This window comes from Paracoccidioides lutzii (genome assembly GCF_000150705.2).
Source record: "Paracoccidioides lutzii Pb01 unplaced genomic scaffold supercont2.1, whole genome shotgun sequence".
In the NCBI taxonomy this organism is placed as follows: Eukaryota; Fungi; Ascomycota; class Eurotiomycetes; order Onygenales; family Ajellomycetaceae; genus Paracoccidioides; species Paracoccidioides lutzii.
The window spans coordinates 697,244-714,124 of record NW_015440947.1 but is presented as its reverse complement, the minus strand read 5'-3'; the positions used below and the strand labels follow the sequence as shown (position 1 = coordinate 714,124).

The 16,881-nt window shown below is 45.5% G+C and overlaps 7 protein-coding genes across 7 annotated transcripts in view; 3 read left to right on the top strand and 4 right to left on the bottom strand.

Moving 5' to 3' along the window:
* Positions 1 to 587: 587 nt before the first annotated feature.
* On the top strand, positions 588 to 1,952 carry PAAG_00193 (replication factor C subunit 3; the record flags this gene model as incomplete). The annotated part of the gene is made up of 6 exons (XM_015843934.1): positions 588 to 674; positions 747 to 1,369; positions 1,440 to 1,608; positions 1,661 to 1,759; positions 1,814 to 1,869; positions 1,928 to 1,952. 6 exons carry the CDS (start codon positions 588 to 590, stop codon positions 1,950 to 1,952), a joined length of 1,059 nt encoding a protein of 352 aa, XP_015700269.1.
* A 396-nt stretch (positions 1,953 to 2,348) lies between these two features.
* PAAG_00192 (mitochondrial 54S ribosomal protein YmL47) lies at positions 2,349 to 3,195 on the bottom strand (the record flags this gene model as incomplete). Its single annotated transcript, XM_002797607.2, has 3 exons — positions 2,349 to 2,521; positions 2,606 to 3,058; positions 3,138 to 3,195. 3 exons carry the CDS (start codon positions 3,193 to 3,195, stop codon positions 2,349 to 2,351), a joined length of 684 nt encoding a protein of 227 aa, XP_002797653.1.
* Positions 3,196 to 3,530: 335 nt separating this feature from the next.
* Positions 3,531 to 7,014, top strand: PAAG_00191 (replication factor C subunit 1; the record flags this gene model as incomplete). Its single annotated transcript, XM_002797606.1, has 5 exons — positions 3,531 to 3,614; positions 3,718 to 3,742; positions 3,812 to 3,899; positions 3,953 to 6,309; positions 6,368 to 7,014. 5 exons carry the CDS (start codon positions 3,531 to 3,533, stop codon positions 7,012 to 7,014), a joined length of 3,201 nt encoding a protein of 1,066 aa, XP_002797652.1.
* A 295-nt stretch (positions 7,015 to 7,309) lies between these two features.
* On the bottom strand, positions 7,310 to 7,544 carry PAAG_00190 (hypothetical protein; the record flags this gene model as incomplete). Its single annotated transcript, XM_015843933.1, has 2 exons — positions 7,310 to 7,419; positions 7,457 to 7,544. The coding sequence occupies 2 exons, from the start codon at positions 7,542 to 7,544 to the stop codon at positions 7,310 to 7,312; spliced, it is 198 nt and encodes a 65-aa protein (XP_015700268.1).
* Positions 7,545 to 8,481: 937 nt separating this feature from the next.
* PAAG_00189 (hypothetical protein) lies at positions 8,482 to 10,418 on the bottom strand (the record flags this gene model as incomplete). The annotated part of the gene is made up of 3 exons (XM_015843932.1): positions 8,482 to 9,095; positions 9,133 to 9,886; positions 10,290 to 10,418. The coding sequence occupies 3 exons, from the start codon at positions 10,416 to 10,418 to the stop codon at positions 8,482 to 8,484; spliced, it is 1,497 nt and encodes a 498-aa protein (XP_015700267.1).
* Positions 10,419 to 12,900: 2,482 nt separating this feature from the next.
* On the top strand, positions 12,901 to 14,123 carry PAAG_00188 (hypothetical protein; the record flags this gene model as incomplete). The annotated part of the gene is made up of 3 exons (XM_002797603.2): positions 12,901 to 13,120; positions 13,236 to 13,689; positions 13,853 to 14,123. 3 exons carry the CDS (start codon positions 12,901 to 12,903, stop codon positions 14,121 to 14,123), a joined length of 945 nt encoding a protein of 314 aa, XP_002797649.2.
* A 1,844-nt stretch (positions 14,124 to 15,967) lies between these two features.
* Positions 15,968 to 16,881, bottom strand: part of PAAG_11066 (hypothetical protein) — a gene marked incomplete at both ends in the record, with an annotated part of 1,650 nt that continues 736 nt past the window's right edge. Inside the window, one exon of the mRNA XM_015846774.1 lies at positions 15,968 to 16,766. Coding sequence (XP_015703578.1) covers positions 15,968 to 16,766 — 799 coding nt within the window. The remainder of the gene's footprint in view (positions 16,767 to 16,881) is intronic.

Genomic DNA, 16,881 nt, shown 5'->3' with positions numbered 1-16,881 from the left:
GGTAATATCTCTATTTCCGTCATTCGGGGATGAGCAGTAAAACGTCGCTAGTTATACATGGGGGATAAGTGACCCATTCCAGACACATTTGATCTCTCTGCACGCTCCATCCTAAATGGCAATTGAGCCCGTTTCGTTCAATCTTCACTCAAACACTTCAGAACCATCGACTTGTTTCTGGGCAGGTTCGAGAGCTATATAGAGAAACTCATTTTGGAATGGAGCGGGAATGAATTTCTGTGTCTTATATATATTGCACTATATCTAGGCGTGGTTTTGATCAAGCAGGTTCAACCTTGGGCATGGTATGTGGCGTTCTTGGGAAATTATTTATTTCTAGAATCATTTATAGCATCACTCATCTCAAACTATCCTCAGAAATAGAATCAAGTCTGAATTTTTTGGTATCTCAAATTTGATAATGGTTCTTGCTGCAGTTCTCCGCCTCCAAAAGTAGTCAGCAGGAGGAGCACAGACCACCACTTAAAGTCGCGTGGGGCACGCGCTTTCTTCTCAGGAGACTTTGATATCAAACCCACCTAAACAATTCATATGTATTTTAATATCAAACACTTCTACTAATAACAATGGCACTTTTAGTTGATAGGCTCCGGCCTAGGAACCTTGACGCTCTTACCTACCACCGTGGACTTTCCGCTCGACTGAAATCACTTGTGAGCATTATAACTTGGCTCTACATCCTATTATGATATTCATTGCCAGCTGACTATGGAGCGAATTCACAGGCGCAAAGCGGTGATTTTCCGCACCTTCTCGTTTATGGGCCCTCAGGAGCAGGGAAGAAGACAAGAATAATTGCCACGCTGAAGGAACTTTTTGGAGCGGGTGTCGAAAAGATCAAAATCGACGCTCGAGTCTTTCAAACGAGCACCAATCGCAAGTTGGAATTCAACATTGTCTCCTCAGTCTACCACCTTGAAATCACACCATCTGACGTGGGCAATTACGATCGGGTTGTGATACAGGAGCTTCTGAAGGAGGTTGCCCAGACGCAACAGGTCGATCTGTCTGCGAAGCAGCGATTTAAGGTCGTTGTCATCAATGAGGCGGATCATCTTACGAGAGATGCGCAGGCAGCATTACGAAGGACTATGGAAAAATACAGTCCTAATCTGAGAGTTATCTTACTTGCAAACAGCACTGCAAATATCATCTCTCCCATTAGATCCAGAACACTCCTTGTCAGGGTCGCTGCACCCACTGAAGCTGAAATATGTCAGGTACTAAAGCTTGCAGGAAAGAAGGAAAATTGGGCAGAGGCACCAGGACTTAATAAAAGGATAGCCAAAGAGAGTGGACGAAATCTGAGACGTGCTCTTCTCATGTTCGAAGCTATATATGCCCAGAAGTACGTTGAGTCGGGACTCCCACAGCTGCAAATACGCAATTTCAACTAACAAGTTTCCTTTCCAAAATAGCGAGAAAGTGACGGATGATACGCCAATTCCACCTCCTGACTGGGAGGCATTGATCTCTGTGATTGCAGATGAAATCATGGCCGAACGATCGCCCGCCAGGATTCTTCAGGTTCGAGCTAAATTATATGACCTCTTAACGCACTGCATACCTCCAACAACTATCCTTAAGGTACAGCTGATCATTCCTTTATCCTATCGTATCATGTTCTAATGAGTCACAGACATTGACCTTCAAACTAATACCTAAAATCGATGACGCATTGAAACCCGATGTTATTAAATGGGCAGCTTTCTACGAGCATAGGATAAAGCTGGGAAGTGTATGTATAAGGGAAATGAAATTCAGTCGGATATGTGCTGATAATGTGCTACAGAAAGTTATATTTCATCTTGAGGCGTTTGTTGCCAAATTTATGCGAGTACTCGAGAGGTTAGTTAACTGGAGCGCAAACTTTCTAGATATATATTTCTAACTGACAACATGACAGTTATTTGATGGGACTTGAGTTTTAAGGCTTTGCACATGTTTGGTACTGCGTTCGTGTATGGCTTGTCCGGCGCTGTGTCTAATGGGAGTTGATTAGCAAATTGGGAGTCGGTACCCGCTTTGGGGTAAATAACTGAGTCGGAGTTCAAATCTTTCTCGCATTAAAATGACAGTAAATATACCATGTCAATTCTGGAAACCAGTTGCGGAAAATCAATCGATATGTCCCCGGTCTATTGAATCTTGAGATCCGTCTCCTATACGCGTCTGCCAAATACCGCGATTCTTTCTTGCACAATATCTTGACCAGGCAGCACAGCAGGGTATGAACAACTCTATTCGGGGGAAGGTGCGAGATGTAATGATATTGAACGCCATAATGTACATGTGCACTTTAATGAGAATATATATATATATATGAATCATTGCGCAGGAGTGGAACCCTCTGCTGCAGATAGAGGCGGGGGGATATTATTCCCTGAATTCAGCGGAACCTCTCTTCGCGCCCTTTTCAAAGATTCCAGCGTGACACCATTTTTTAGTTTTACCAGGCCCACCATAGGAGGGTCACCCTTCTTGACGAATTCATATTGTCCTGTACGAATATTTGGTCAGCTACACTGCCATGTGGCTCCCCAGGCTGTTACTCCCTGGAAAAATATTTTAGCTCAAGACGTACCTGGCATCTTGGCCGCCGCCAACCTCAACGCTTCTCGCGCAACCTCCTCATGGAAATCCCCCTTCAATTCGAAAATAATCCGATTAACTGCAATTCTCGCAGCCCAATAATCAAATTTACCCTTTCCCTTCCCCATACGCTGCTCGTTACCACTCGTATAAACACCGATGTCGGCGGCCACCCTCGGATAAAATTTGTACCTCATGCCTCTGAGCCGTTTCTGAATCGTTTCGAAGCCTGTCTTCAATTGATCCGCTGATACTCGTCGATCATGGTCTTTCATCCGCAAGCCATAATCGCCCCAGATGACTGTTGTTCCTCGGGAGGAACCCCCTGTTGGCATTCGGGGTCGGCCTTTTTGCGATTTTCTCTTCTCTCCGTATTTTGGCACTAGCCAGTCGAAGGATGGGGAGGTCGTAGAGAAACATCGTGTGGAAACGGGTAATGTGGAGCCTGTTATACAGGAGAAGCGTGAGTTTTTTGCGCAAGGAATTCTCTTCGGAACAGAGGTCTATCGGGTAATTATACATACAGGAGGGGCGCAAAAGCGCCAATTGAAGTCCTTGAAAGATGTTTAATCGGGGACCCATGTCGCCGTGCAAATCAGCTGTTGTCCCTCTAGAAGGTAAAACCGTCATTCATTGTCATTTAAAGGTTTGGAAATTGTCTTGAAGTTTCATCGTTTCTGCAACTGGGATTACATAAACCGCACTTTCCCATTTGCGGTTCACATGTTTTTGCGCGTGACTTGCCCGCAAGGCGTGTCTTGAGGTCGAACCGAAGCCTCTCTCAACGTCTTTTCAACATCTTTGCTTCTTGGAGGGCCGTAGTTTGGTATAAGCCCTTCTGTGGTACTTTTCGTCTGCCGGAGACAATTGTTTGGTTTTCATTTTACAGTTATACGGTCAAAGGAGCTAGATACGCAATGCCTGTCGACATTCGAAACTTTTTTGGCGGAAGCCAGCCGACGAGTTCCAATAAACCAAAACCACCGGCCAAAAAACCTGAGGTATGTTTTTTATGATGACTGCTGTGCTACGTTTGTGAGGCAAATTATTTCCGATGAACGAAATAGTTTTACGTGATTGTTAACCAGAACCCACTCTATTTAGGATGCATCGTCCTCGCGGAAACGAAGTAAGAATCCCTTTCGGATAATTGAATCGGAAATATCGACATACCTTTGACCCATTTGGCGATCTATAGGAAGCAGAAAAGTAGTAGAAGATAGTGATGAAGATGATGATTTTGAGCAAAAGCCTCCCTCAACAAAAGCTCAACCAAGAAAACCACAGTACGTTCCGGGAACCCTAGATAATGCTATGTACATTCTGAAATCGTAATTAGGAAACTTGAAGAACCGAAAGGCGAACCTACAACAAGTTCCGCTTATTTTGCGTCCTCCAAGAAGAATAAAGTTGGTGAAACTCAAGACTCCAAGGCAGGTGTGACTCTGAAGGAGAAACCAAATTCTAAACCAAAAGCGACACGGGATGAGCAAGCAGATATTCCGGTTTGCAGTCAACCCTCACCTGGTAAGACGCAACCAAAACGAGAGTCCATTAAAACTACTCGCGTCGTCAAAGTCGAAGAGGATCTTTTGGGTGATGATATTTTTGCGACTGGTTATCGAAAGACGGGAAGGGGTGGAGATGACGACTACCTGGAGGAGGATGACAGTGACGATTTCGATGACATGGAAGTGGAACCTCCAAAGGCTGCAATTCCCCAACCGAAGGCAACAAAAACCAACCTGAAAAGTAAACCTGATAATAGATTGAAGAATACAGATACCAAGGACACGAAAGCCCGTTCAGATGGACGAAAACGGAAGTCAGAGGCATTATTAGGCGGAGAGGATGAAAGTGATGACTATGTTGATTCTAAAAAGAGGACCTCTCGTGTCCAACCCCAGAAAAGCCCTTCCAAACCTGCCGCAAAGAAACCAAAGGCAGCAAAAATGGACCGCGTAGAAGGCAAAGGAGTCCAAGATATTTTTGATAGTATTCCGACAGTCCGCCCTCCATCTCCGCCTGCGAAATCTGGTACTACGAAATTCAATTTCGCCAAGCGTTCTAGAGATCCCGCGGACTCTGGCACAACGGAACTGCCCGTGGGTGCTGAAAATTGCCTCGTTGGCCTGTCATTTGTCTTCACCGGTGTTCTTAGTTCATTAGGACGAGAAGAAGGCCAATCACTAGTGAAACGGTATGGTGGGAAGGTTACTACAGGACCCAGCTCCAAAACTAGTTATGTCGTCTTGGGTGATGATGCAGGGCCCAAAAAACTAGAAACCATTAAAAAGTTTGGACTGAAAACCATAAACGAGGAAGGCTTATTCGAATTGATCAGGAGACTTCCCGCGAATGGAGGAGATGGAAAGGCTGCCGAACAGTATGCCGCGAGGCAAAAGCAGGAAGAGCAAAGAATCAAGGAACTGGCAGCAGAAATAGACCGAGAAGAAAAGAAACACTCTGCAGCTTCTATGACGCCAAAGAAAATGACAGTGAGCGGCGGAAATAAGCCAGAGCCTGCCGCAATTGATGATCGTCTTTGGACATCAAAGTACGCGCCAACGTCCCTTAACATGATCTGCGGAAATAAAACTGCTGTGGAGAAGCTTCAATCTTGGCTTCGAAATTGGAGGAACAGTGCCAAGGCAGATTTCAAAAAGGGAGGGAAAGATGGCACTGGTATTTATCGCGCAGTTATGATACATGGCCCTCCCGGTATTGGGAAAACTACAGCTGCACATCTTGTTGCCAAACTTGAGAATTATGATGTTGTCGAAACCAACGCAAGTGATACCAGAAGCAAAGGCCTTCTAGAAACAGGCCTCCGGGGGGTGCTAGATACAACTTCTCTTCAGGGATACTTCTCTGGTGAAGGAAAGAAAGTTGATAGTGGCAAAAAGAACTTGGTTCTTATTATGGATGAAGTCGATGGGATGTCGGCCGGAGATCGCGGCGGTGTTGGAGCGCTTGCATCCGTGGCTAAGAAGACGCGAATCCCGATGATTTTAATCTGCAACGAACGAAGGCTTCCTAAAATGAGGCCGTTTGATTCCGTCACATTCGACCTACCATTCAGACGGCCGACTGTAGACCAGATTCGTGCACGGCTTTCTACGATCTGTTATCGTGAAGGACTAAGGATCCCACCACAAGTTCTCGATAGTCTAATCCAAGGCACGCATGCCGATATCAGACAAGTAATTAATATGTTGTCTACTGCTAAACTTGACCAAGGAACCCTTGACTACGACCAAGGAAAGCAGATGTCCAAGGCTTGGGAAAAGCATGTTATTCTAAAACCCTGGGACATTGTTGGCAAAATTCTGAGCGCCCAAATGTTCGCCCAAAGCTCTCAGACGTCACTGAACGAGAAGATCGAACTCTACTTTAATGATCACGAGTTCAGCTACTTAATGGTGCAGGAGAACTACCTCAACACGAGACCATCAATTGCGAACGCGTACCAGGGCAGAGAACAAAGGTTCAAGTTGTTGGAGCTAACCGACAATGCAGCTCAGAGTATCAGCGATGGTGATCTGGTGGATCGACTGATACATGGAACTCAGCAGCAGTGGAGCTTGATGCCAACTCATGCAGTATTCAGTTTCGTTAGGCCTGCCAGTTTCATGGCTGGGAACATGACAGACCGCCCAGGATTTACAAGTTGGCTTGGAAATAATAGCAAACAAGGTATGCTTGATCAGCCAACCTCCTCATACTTCTTTTCAACTGCTGAACTGTATTCTAGGTAAAATGGCACGACAGATAAAAGAAATACAAGGTCACATGCGACTACGAGCTTCTGGGGACCGACACGAGATCCGACAACAATACATGCCAGCCCTGTGGAACAAACTGGTGCGACCGTTACAAATTGAGGGGAAAGATTCGGTTGAGGAAGTCATAGATTTGATGGACAGTTACTTCCTCACGCGCGAAGACTGGGATTCCATTGTCGAACTTGGCCTCGGCACGATGGATCAGAAGAACCTAAGCATCGACTCTCAAACAAAAGCCACTTTCACACGCCTATATAATCAGCAATCTCATCCCCTGTCGTTCATTAAGGGCACCAGTGTCGTTGCACCGAAGCATGTCGCCAAGGAGAAACCTGACCTTGAGGATGCGATTGATGAGTCGGATGAAGGCGAGGAGATCTTGGGTGAAGAGGAAACTAAAGACGATGGGAGTGATCTCGACCTTAAAAAGGATAAATATGTGAAAATGCCGAAGAAAACTGGGGCAAGAAAGAGCAAAATTGTTACGACGAAGCCAAATGCGAAAAAGCCCAAGAAGAAGGTTGTCGTTGACGATGATGCCGAGGAAGATAGCGATGAGGACGTCAAGCCAAAGAAAGGGGCACGAAAAAGTCGCAAGCCCAAAGGAATGGCATAATTTATTGGCTACGATTATCTTTGGGTTTTGGATGAGATGTGTGTAAGGTCTGGGATATCCTTTGTTCATACGGCATATATCTCCTCGTTGAATTTATTTATTGGTTGTCACGCTGTCCCTCCCTATAATCATTTATTTCAGAAAATCATGAGTTCGAATCATATTGCATTATATTTATTCCTCACATGTCAACAAACAGCAATAATAGAGGCCAGACTACCTAACCCCACACAAGTAAAACTGCAAAAGATGGAAAGCAAAAGTAAGTAATTCTCCAAAGAGTTTCACTTTATGCTTATTTACCCCCAATGTTCTTCGCCGCCGCAACCTCTCTGCTCTCTTCCTTCTTACGCTGCGAAACCTGACCAGCACTATCCATAAGCTCCTCCTCCTCCTCCTCGGGACCTGGAAACCGGATCTGACCTTGTCCCCACGGCTTTACAGCAATACAATTTTGCAATCCGCGATCCCGTTGAGCCTTTTATGCCTGGCTCCTTCCAAACTTTGGCTTGCTTGTCAGAGATATCCATGTTGAACTGAGTCCCTTCGCAGGAGATATTGGCAACGTTGTTAAGTTGCGGATATAGGAAGTTCTGTCAAGGGCAAGCTTATAAAACCGAGACTGATATTTACAGAGGGAAAAGTGGAGTATGGCAGCTGATCTGAAATCGAGAGATATTCGAAGAATGCTTTGCTTATTTGGTCTGTGGTAAATGGCCTAGTTTGATCTATTTAGTCCAGTACGGAACAAGTTGCAGGGAACAAACTGTGAATATACCTCTTAACAAAATGGTGTTTTAGCGCTAAATATTGGAAATTGCGACGATAAGATGGGAAGTATTTTAGAGGGAAAAAGGGAGCCCACTTATATCTCAGGCAGATGATTCAAATAGTTGCCAGAGAACCTTGCCCTGGACATTGACAGTAGGAAACAAAGGCATCGAACTGATGTGAAAGACCAATTGTTTTCAGACTACATTGATCCGTAACTCAAAGAAAATGCATCTCTGGAATTAAATCGAAGCAGACATTACTTCTTCTCTTGCCTTGCAAGATTCTTTAAGTTCCCCGTTGTGGACGAAGGCAACACATGCTTCTAGCTAATGTGAAAAGTCACTTATGTTGAGGCATTGTCGATTCCTTGGTAGAATTGCAGAGGTTCGGACCGGCATTTGGGGAGTCGACTTCCGCAGGGTGTTAGAACGTCCTAGAGCCCAGCTTAACGTTCGATATGTTATAACAAATTTTCATCATATGACTCTTCAGTCAACTTTGTTCTTTCTCACAAAAACATTTCTGCAGTTAGAACACGACAATGGATAGAATTGGTAGAATGGGACCAGGCTAATAATCCAATCGTAATCACAAGGGGATCTCATGCACAGGACTTCGTAACATAGTTACAGGAATCAATACATACATCAACGCTGACGACAGTAAGAAACACAATACCCTAGCCAATCCATCTTATACCATATCTCTCCACGGAACATGAACACCCAAAGCATCAGCAACCCGCATCGCAGACACCACACACCCTTCAAGCAAAACCATCCCATCCCAACACCAACCGCCTACGAGCCAAACATTCCCATATCCATTCCGCCACTGGGTAGTACATTTCTCTGATGCCCTGCAAGTAACGGGGTTGTATCCAAAGATGCGATTTACAACCTCTCTGCTCTGTGGCGTCCTTAGCACCCGCGTGAAGCTCGTGCGATGGATAACCTTCGACGTATCGATAGGAGTTATAGGTCCAGTGGTTACGAGAAGGGACGCAGTGCATTCGTGGATTGCCTCTGTGAACCCAGCCAGCGAGGAGCGGACATGAATGACTTGTGTCTCGGCTGACGACGGGTGAAAATACCCCTCGCTCCCAACGGAAGTCTGTGATAAAATACGGAGAGAAGAAGTGTCATTGTGCACAACACTCTCGACCTTGATGGTAGGCACCTGTGCCACAGCTGACCTGAGAGGTTGAAATATAGCACCCACAACGTCCGGAGTGACCGCCATGATAACATGGTTAAAATCCCGTTGATGGATAGTCCCGTCCGTGTTGGACATATAAGAAACACGTACTTTGGAAGAGCCAGACAGCAATTCCACTGAAACTACCCGTGAATTTAGCTGGATGTTCAACCCCCTCAGCCAGTTTCTTTTGCACGACATTCACGCCCCCCTTCACGACGTAGTACGGGACATTGTATGTCTGCGTCGCATAGTCTGTAAGGTCTTTGGCGGGGAATTTCAGCAGCGCTTCATGAGAGCAGGTTGTCACAGCTGAGAACTGGGGTAGTATGTAGTTTTGCGTGAAGTAGGTTGGTAGCCGGATTCTCTGGAGGTATTCACCTAGCGATTCGGAGACGGATAAGATATCCTGCTTTATTCCAGCGCAAGTTGCAGAGTGGTATTCGGTTCTTGATGAGTACGGAGGTATAAAAAAGCTGCATATCGTATACCATGCAAAGCAAAAAACGAGATATATAGACTCTGCCACCCAATGCCATAATCCCAGGTGCTCGGGTCGGATGGGTGGAATGCGATGATTGTTGGATGAATGAATGAAATACGGTTTCGAGCTGAGAAAATTTCCGTCTCTTTCGTCGTTGTGGACATGATCATCTGCATCTCCTTGATTGGGAGGTGAAAGCAGATTGCTCTTGTCCCTGACTATAGGAGCTCTCGATAAAGGGAATAGAAACTGCATGGGAGTATATTTCACGCCTAGGTAGTTGTACATTCTCGTGAGATTGCTGTAGTATCCACCCGCAAAAGCACGCATTGGGAGATCAATTCGTATTTCTCTACCATTTGCCGAAGGGACTGTAACCGACGCAGAATCGAGGGACAGTTCATTTTGCTGATGTAGCTGTTAATAAGATGTTTTCCTTAAAAGTTGGGATCCAAATTTCAAGAGTTTGCCAGCCACATAAAAATGTCACTAAAGTATCCAATAAGCAAGGTACACACATAGCTGTGGTGTCTCCGCATTTTCCGATGCAGCCAAAAAAAAAAAAAAAAAAAAAAAAAAAAAAAAAAAAGAAGAAGACAGCAATCTTCCAAGACTCAACATCAAAAGAGATGGAGATTTTTCTTGAAAGGGGTATTTTTGCAATGGCACGAAACAAAGCCGTAGAATAAGAAAATGCCCCAATAACTATACGTAATAAACACAAGATTATAACCAGCTAAGATATCGGGGAAGACACGATATAAAATCAAATATTTTTCCAGACACGGTCCGAATTCGAAATAAAACCCATTAAACGTACCATCTCAAAAACTTGGACATCAAAATTCTGACTCTGATCTTGCTTCAGCAGATATGCTGATACAAGACCCGCCATTCCGGAGCCGACAATGGCGACCGTGGTCCTGGAGCTACCCTCCGACTGCCCCATCGTCCGTTGTGCGGATAAATAGCAATAGAAAGAAACGAGACGCCCAGGGCCGCAAAACGAAGAGATGGATACGGAATGATCAATAAGAATATATGCAAGACAAAAGCAGAGAAAAAGAGACAATAGGATTCGGCAAGATTGGAGTAAATGGGCTCAAGGAATGAAAATCCATTATGGGGGCCCCGCTAGACCGTCCTGAAATGCAGAGTGAGCAATGGACGGTTCTATTCTAGATAATTGTTAAGAAAAAGAAAAAGAGGAAAAAGGAAAAGGAAAAAGGAAATGGAGAAGAACCTGTCCAGATCAGCAACAAAATCAACCACTTACGATCTCCATGCACCTCTCTCTGGGAGTTCCCAATTTTAGGGCCTTGTTTTTTCGTTTACCACTTTTTCTTCATTTCCCCAGGGCTCCTTTCGGCCGCCCCACAAGGCCCCCCGCCCCCGAGGAGGGGGGTTTTTAAAGGTGTAAGAGTCCAGTAATCAAACCGTCCAAAGGTGCTTCGCACATTAATCACATCCACCCTGAACACCCTTTTGTCTTGGCCAATCGGAGCCTGTTCTTTTTACATTGTTCGTGTCTGGAAGCCAATGCCGGTGCCTGAGTTGGTTCAACTTTATCGACCCTGAACTTCTGGTTCGGTTGATAATTTTAGATTCGGGTCAATCCCAACTTACCATATGACCGACCGGTCGTATGCCGAGAACTTGCTGTGTTCGCACTGCTCGAGTTGGCCTGTTTCCGCCGAGAAAACTGTGGCTGAGCGGTTTCCCACCACCGCATCCGAGACGCAAACCACGAGGCGCATGAAGGAAGGATAAGGGTGAGAGAGAATGGGGGTGTTTACTTCCATGTACGATCCCATATCTGTCTGGTGTATTTATATTGCCGCGGTTCATCCATCGTCTGCACAAATCGATGCCACCCATATCAATTTCTCTTGGGATAATGCGCACAAGTAATTATATGAAACAAGTTTCTCGGGTTGAGGTGGACATGATTGAGGCTGAAACTAAGTTGACGCCGCATCGTGCTTCAACTATTCAATCCCTTTCGCATATCAACCAAAACAAAGTGTTCGAAACCTGCGCCTTGTGGGGTTAGAAATGACGCCTGGCTGAAAATGGCCTCTTTGCATCAGACATGGTGTACTCAGGGGAGTCTGCATTGCGAAAACGAAAACCTACGCAGATTTAACTTCTCACGCTATATTTGAATGAATAGCAGCAAGTCTACTCTTCTGCACATACTTCAATCATGATTATAGTACTGTCCAGAGGCTCATTCCAATGTTATTTTAACTATATCCTTACAATTGGGAAGTCCACTGCTGCTGCCATATAGCTAGGCATTATTACCCTTCGGTGGTAAATCATGGCTCTATAAAGAGCTGCTATGCATACGTCAAGATTATTGTGGGATTGAGCATAGCTGCATACTCCGACTTGCCTGGTGTCATCATCAATCCCCAAATTAAACGCCATAGGAGTATTAATCCTATGAAAGAAACCGAGCGTGGGGAAAGATAGTGGCGTTGGAATGTTGCAAAGAATCTCTACGCCTTCTCCATTGCGCTCTTCGGTATGGATTGTGGTCCGTGAAATCCGGATTTCAGCAAAGAAGCAATGCCACCAACACCCGTGAGTAAAAAGAATTTGCCCCAGATCCCTTACTTGAAGGACACGCATGCAAGACTTCTTTGGAATGTCAATATCAATGCTTGAAAGTATAGCACCTCTTCATCCCAGGTTTTGGTGTCGGCCAGAAGACGTGAGGGCCCGTTGGACAGAAGCAACCCAGTCACGCAATCCACTTAGGACTAAATCCGTATGAAGAGAGACACAGAAAGAGAACAACGGCCCATACATCGTTGAGTTGGGCATCCCCGGGTCAGATATTCCAAAGCTACAGTGAGTCAAGCATCTATCTCGGAGTCACTTTCTTTCCCTTCTATTGACGACAAGATCAGCATAATTAATCAAAATAAAAACGGTATATTCAATTTGCTTTTACTACTCTAATCGAGAAGTAAAAGATAGGAAATGTAAATATTCCCCGGATGATGTTTGTGTGGATCTCGGAATCTGTCTGCTCTACCAGCTATGTCAGCATTTCAATCAAACGGACACCAATTAAGGAGTCACTTGTAGCATGCTAAACCAACCATCATTTTGGACCGTCCGACCCGGCCGAAAGAATGAGAATGTGAATGCGAACAAAATTGATGATAACTAGTTAGTTATAACTGCTCTCCAGGAGATCCGAATAGCCTGCTTATATAAGCCACCCTCTTCCCGCGCTAAAATCTCCGACTTCCGACATTTTCGACGTTGCAAAAAGTCAAGAGAAATTGTTCAATTCTCCCCGCCAGCCCAAGTCATTCTCTTATGAAGGACAGAAGCCACTCAATGCATCTCTCTCTGCATTGAATAGCCCTTTAGATCTGTTTTCCTTTTGTCTTTGTATGTTTCTTGTTCTCACAATGTTTAGATCGGCCTCGCGATCTGTACTTCGAGCTTCCTCCTCAGCTCCCACTCCCCGACACATTCGCCTTGCCCAAGCAAGACGATATATAAGCAGTGACTCTCCGGCCCCGTCGCGCAAGCCCAGGAGCTGGAAAGGCACAGTGTTGAGATGGGCTCTTGCTGCAGGCGCGGTATATTATTATAACACAAGCTCTGTGTTCGCGGAGGAACCCAGCTGTAAGACCAAGTCACCCCTCTGCTGTTATATAAATACTATCTATCCATATAATATACCCATCAGCGCCTGAATTCCTATCTCAGTATCTAATTATATACATGAATCATGCCCCAGTCTCCTTGCGACACACCTCCTCCGCACCAAAGGAGAATGAAGATGACTCCTCCCTCCCAACCCTCGAGTCCATAACCGCCGCGAAGAAGGCCAAAGCCAGATCGAAAAAATCCACCGCACCGCCCGCAGACCGAAGCACTGCTACCCCTTCTTCCCCTTTCTCTTCCTCCTCCAGTTCTTCCTCCCCAGCAGAATATTCCGATCTCTCCGCCGCTGCAGATATAGAAGCCTCGCCCTCACAATCTACGCCCACGCTTTTAACGCCCGGGGAACTGGAGGAGGAAGCCAGCAGCGAAGGCGCCTTCAATCCCGAGACGGGAGAGATCAATTGGGACTGCCCATGTCTAGGCGGCATGGCGCATGGGCCGTGCGGAGAAGAGTTTAGAGCCGCGTTCAGCTGCTTCGTGTACTCGACGGAGGAACCGAAGGGGATGGATTGTATTGAGAAATTCGAGTAAGTTTTTCATTTTCATTTTCATTTTCATTTTTATTTTTTCATTTTACTTTTTAATTTTAATTTTAATTTTTTATTTTTTTGGCGGGTTGGCCCAAAGACTCGACTCTCCCATCCTCCCAAAACTTTGATATCTAACCAGTTCTTCCCTTTGCTGTTACAGGGGCATGCAAAACTGTTTCCGCCAGCATCCAGAGCTCTACCCCACCGAAACAGACGAGGAAGAGGTCGACGCCCAGCTAGCAGAGGAATCAGCTCCTTCTGGCTCGGAGCCGTCAAGGGAAGCATCAAAATCCACGCCACCACCGCCAGCAGCAAAAGAGGAAGCAAAGCCCGCCGCCACGACTACCACGACTACCACCACCACCCCTTCCGCACCCTCAGGAGAAAAGGCCAAAGTAGCTAAAAAGCCGACAACCCCAACCTCATCATAAAGTTTTTCATTTGGGGGGGAAGGGAAGGGAAGGGAAGGGAATGCTGAAAGGGCCATGGTGAAGAGATGGGATGGATGTTGGCTGAAGGGGAGAAAAAGGAAGGAGAGCAAGCAAGAGACTTACATGCAAGCCCCAACCTCTTTTTCCTTGCTACCGCTTGTCCAAAAGTACTTAATGCAGTTTCACAGGCGAGCTAGTTTCAGAACGATATCTACTTGGTGTAACCTTTTTTTTTTTTTTTTTTTTTTTTTTTTGTTGTTGTTGTTGTTTCTTTCTTTTCTTGATACTTGATTCTTCATTCTGCTAGATGTCTTTTTTTCCTCCCCCCCCCTTTTCCTCCGCCGCCCTCCTCCGTTTTCAATTTCCATTCTCTGATGCTTTTGGAAGACTGCAACATAAACATCAAAGCAACTCTGTGCACCAACGTGTCTAAAAAGCTTCTTCCCTTACATGTATTATATGTGTGTACCTGTACCTGTGCCTGTACCTGTATTATGTGCCCCAGCTCCTCTGTACAGGGCCTATCTACCTGTCATCAACACCGATAGAAGGAAAGATATAAAGGGAAAGAAAGAAGAAAAAGATATAGAGCATTTTACTTTCTCCTTTCATCTCCTCTTCAGGCATGCGTGTTATATATTCAAGAGTAAACTGAGCCAAATTTTTACATGTAGGAATTTTGCAAATGTGGTTTCATATTGTTGCTGGTTGGCTGGCTCAAGAGTGCGCGCGGACATAAAAAACATTAATATATTAGTCTAATCTTGCTTGCATGTAATACTTACACGGATGGCCAGAGATTATCATTGCTGACATACTGTCTCTGCCCATTCATCTCATTCACCTTCAATATCATCAAATCACAGATTTACCATTCCCATTGCGTATCTTACCTAGGTACACACCTCTCATCTCAGTATTCACATATCCAAAAAATAAAATAAAAAATTAAAAAAAATTAAAAAAAAAAAAAAAAAAGGAAATCCCGAATGAAACCCTACCAACCTAATCAAGAATGTCCAGAAGCAAAAAATAAAAATAAAAATAAAAAAAAAAAAAATTCAAAAGAATACTGAAGTAAAAACTAATAAAAAATGGTGGTTAAAATAAAATCCATAAACACCCCTTGTCGTAATTCAAAATAGAAAAGAAAAGAAGAAAAGAAAAGAAAAAGAAAAAGAAAAAGAAAAGAAAAGAAAAGGTGGGGGATTGGAAAAAAGGAGGAAAAACCAATAGGTAATTGAATCCAGACCATCCATCATCCATAACTACTCATAACATACCAGACAAGACCAACCCACTCCCCGCAAGAGAAGAAAAAATAACAAAAAAAAAGAAAGTAAGGGAAAGAGAAACATGAACAGCGGATATATGTGAAAGACAAAGGGATAAAATGAAACATTAAAAGGGAGCAAAAACCAAACAAAAATACCAGCATTCCCGTTGCCATAAAAAAAGTGGGGGGAGAGAAAGTAGCGAGACAAAAAGCCAACGATAATGACAGCAGAAGCTGCACAAGTAGAGAAACTCCAGCGCGATCAGTCGATCGGATAAAGGAAATGAAAAGGAGATAGAGAAAAAGGGACGATTCAAGTACAAGCAACAGGATGTAGTGTCCGTGAAAGGGAGAGACCAGGGGGGAGGGAAATATCAAAAAAAAAAAAAAAAAAAAAAAAAAAAAAAGCCAAAATAACAAGACGACAGTCGAGAGAGAGTAGCATCCTCTCAATATCCATTTTTCATCCTCGCCTTCACATATTCGCATTTCCTCTTCATCATACCCAACAAACCTCGCACTCCTCCCAACTCTTCCGCCAGTGCTACCACTTCATCCTCCTCACTTCTCACTTCCTCAGAATCGCCTCATACAGACTCCCCACCACCCCGATAGCCGAACCCGTCAACAGTCCCCACAGTCCCCCAGGCACAGACCGCGAAACCGTCAACACAGTCAACCGATTAAACATGTTCCAAAACGTGAAGTTATTCGCATAGACCAAATACGCCACCAGCGCCTTGGAGACGTTATACACCAATGGATCGCCGCAGCTCCTCCCGGAAGCAGCCTTGGCAGCAGCAGCGGTCGTCGTCGTCGTCGTCGTCGTCGTGCGTCGCGTGCCATACCCATGGCTAACACTGCTACTGCCAGCAGCAGCACCCTGCTGCGAAACCTTCAAGCTCAGATTAAAAAAATACGCAAACAGCGACGGCAGGAACAGACTCGTCGTCACCCAGAGGGACAAGGGGCCCCAAAACGACGCGTTGAGCAGGACGAAGACATCGGGGATCTTGAGGATATAGTCCTTGGAGCCCACGGCGCCCACCGCGGGGACGGTGGTGAGATAGCGCATGGGCACGATGTCGGCCAGCAGGCCGTACAGCTCGATGAGGATGGTGATGGTTTCGATGGCGCGGACATTGCTGAGGGCGGCGCGCACGGCGTGGGAGCGTTCCGTGAGCCCGGACGCGTCCCAGAGGTCCGACATGGATTGGCGGGCTTTGGTTGTCTGGCGGTCGATGGCATCTGTGATTATGGCTGGGGAGGGGGGCAGCGAGGAGAAGGGCATTGCGGAACGCGCGGGGGTGTGTGCTACGGGTGCTGGAGATGATTTGGAAGCGCTGGGACTGGAGTCGGAGTCATCCCTGTTGTGTTTTGGTTTGTTAGAGTGGCTCAGTATGTATGGGGGAGGAAACGCGTAGCAGAGGAGTAGTGTAGGAGTAGGAGCAGGAGGAGGAGGAGCAGCAGTAGTAGTAGCAG